At 56.4% G+C, this 2,590-nt stretch overlaps 1 protein-coding gene across 1 annotated transcript; it reads right to left on the bottom strand.

Moving 5' to 3' along the window:
- Positions 1–17: 17 nt before the first annotated feature.
- On the bottom strand, positions 18–323 carry SPRG_18183 (hypothetical protein; the record flags this gene model as incomplete). Its single annotated transcript, XM_012357620.1, has 1 exon — positions 18–323. A coding segment is annotated over one exon (306 nt), but the record flags the coding sequence as incomplete, so codon positions are not given.
- Positions 324–2,590: the final 2,267 nt, after the last annotated feature.

Genomic DNA, 2,590 nt, shown 5'->3' with positions numbered 1-2,590 from the left:
ATGGTGTTAATGAGCACGATGCGCTTCCCGAGCGCCGAGACGACAGGCTTGTGCATGGTCGGGAAGAAGGCGTCAATACGTGCATAGAGCGGGAACATGAGGCCACCAAGAGCCATCGGTACCAGCGCCTTCTCGAAGCTAAGCTCTTTGCCGCCGACCTGGTTCAAGGCCTCGCAGACAAAGAGGAGCAGCGCGCCGTCGACGACCATGAGGCCGAGGCTCGGTGGCGCCGGCGCCGGCTTGACGCGGGCGGACGCAGCGACGTCGCGGCAGTGGCCCGCAGCGCGGTGGAGGCGGCGCGGCAGGGCGCGGGCGGCCTGCATATTGGACTGGGAAAAGGATTGTCATCGAAGACCACCTTGGGCGGAAGATACAAATCTCAAATCTCGATATTTGTATCGAAAAAGATCAACAATTGCTGTTTTAAACAAGTGCATATCACGAGATCGTCTCAACGACTGTTCGGGCATGCACTGGGCGCGTCTTGTGGCAAATGAAGGGTATCAGTAAAGCCCATCATTAATAATCGTGGCTTTAGTAGGGACAAGATATCTCGGGTCTACGGCAGCAGCGTCTCGTGGCATGGCGAGTACGGTTGCTCGTGCCAACATGAGACTAAAAGGAGAAATGCCCTTGAAGATGGGATTCTTCTATTTTAACCAATCAAACGCCACCATGAGCTTACACACGTAAGAACGGATCCCTGATAAGTGCGACATTGGCGATCCTCGGTGATGGACGACGACCACATGCGGGCCGTGCAGACGCACCTCGACCGCGGTATGCAGACCGCAAGCGACGCGCTGGATGCGCTGCTGGACGATAGCATGGCATGGCTTGCCGTCTTTTGCGCACGATCTGCGAAGGACGTGACGCGCCCGAGGCTGCGAACCATCTTGGATGTGAATGCCTTCTCTGCGCCCTCTCGCCCACAAGACGCCGCTGTGGAGGTTGCCAGCAAGCGCCGACGAACAAAGAGAGCTCTCTACGTAGATCACACCAAGGCGGTGGCCACCAAAGGACCCACTACTCGAGCAATGCTGGCATCGCGTCTCACGGACCCATCCTCCATGACCATCGACGTTTTGGCCAAGGATGACATCAAGGTGGACCCATCGACGCTCAAGGTCGTCGAGCTCAAGGGTGCACTCAAGAAGCGTGGGCTACGCGTCGGCGGGCTGAAGATTGTGCTCGTTGAACGGCTTCAAGCGGCGCTCGATCTTGAACAAGCAGCCGCGTGCCAACACGCATTGCTGGATCACACACCTCCATTGACAACTGACTTTCCGCTCGCGATCGCCTCCACTGGGATTATGCTACCGGAGGCAGCAACCAGCCCACGCCAGCCCAATGTGGCCGCACGATCTACCATCGACGTTCTTGCAGCCTCGCAAGTACAATCCATTGACGCCGTTCCCACCACGAGTCGGCAACAACTAGAACGTGATGCGCCTTCGCTCTCGCCAATTGCAGTGTGCACCTCGACCGCAGCATCCAGCTTCGACTTGGACGAGCCGCTTGGTTTTGCCTCCGAGAACCCGTTCGCGTCGCCCCTTGCAGCGCCGGCATCGTTGCATTCGTGGCCACCACGGCCGCGCTTTGGCATACCACGAGATGAGCAGCCCGCCGTCGTCTACTGCGAGACGTCCGAGCCCATGCACAAATCTGCGACGTCGCTCGTGTCCAGCGCATCCCTTCCGCGTCGACCAACACAACTCGGCAAGAAGCTACGGTGCCATGCATCTCATTTGTCAAAGCCTGCGCCGACGGCGTCTGCTGTGCCACCACCGCAAAGCTGTCTTGCGCTACGAGGCGTGGTCCAAGGCGAGCGAACGAAGCGCAACGACGTCGACGGTGCAGTGCGCCGCGGGAAGAAGCCCTTTCTCGCATCACCGGCCATGAAACGAAACGCCCCCGTCAGTAGCATGATCACGAGGAGACCGAGCAAGACACAAACAGTGTAGTATTTTTTGTCCTGTCCGTCATAATCCAGCAGGAGTGCCCGCCTGGGACGCTCACTTCCTCGAGCATCGACCGACTGCCATTGCCGACTGCTGAGCACGACCGCTGGTGACATGGTAAGGTCGACAGCTACTTGGCGTTCACTGTGCAACATCACGGACATATACATTGCAGTTCTAACCTTAAGGGCTTTCCTCGTTGAGCCGAGCTCCTTGGTGGCTACAACAGTGTTGAGTGATGTCCGTTTTGAGGCGGGTCTTGTGCTCTAGTTACTTCAGCTTCGGTGAACTGGCGCGCTCTTCACCTCGACCTTGTGCGCTCATGTGCTTCTAGATTTGATCTTTTACACTACACTGCACTCTGTGTCCCCCACATCTTGGAAACGACCTTCCGGTGCGGCTTTATAGTGCTACCAGCACACAGGACTCTGCGAGGTCGATACACAAAGTAGCTAGGCTTTGTGAAATAGTGTATAATATGCATTTGTGCGGATCATAATATAATACATACCATGAACACTGCATATTTATATCTTATTTCAGAAGCTTATCTAGGTGCCATGGGCGGGCCTCAACTGTGAAACTGCGACCGGCTCACGTGGTCAGTGTTTGGCTTTAGCGTAAAATAT

This window comes from Saprolegnia parasitica, assembly GCF_000151545.1.
Source record: "Saprolegnia parasitica CBS 223.65 unplaced genomic scaffold supercont2.1030, whole genome shotgun sequence".
NCBI lineage: Eukaryota > Oomycota > Saprolegniomycetes > Saprolegniales > Saprolegniaceae > Saprolegnia > Saprolegnia parasitica.
Note: the sequence above shows the minus strand (reverse complement) of the source record. Positions and strands in the feature narration are given on the sequence as shown.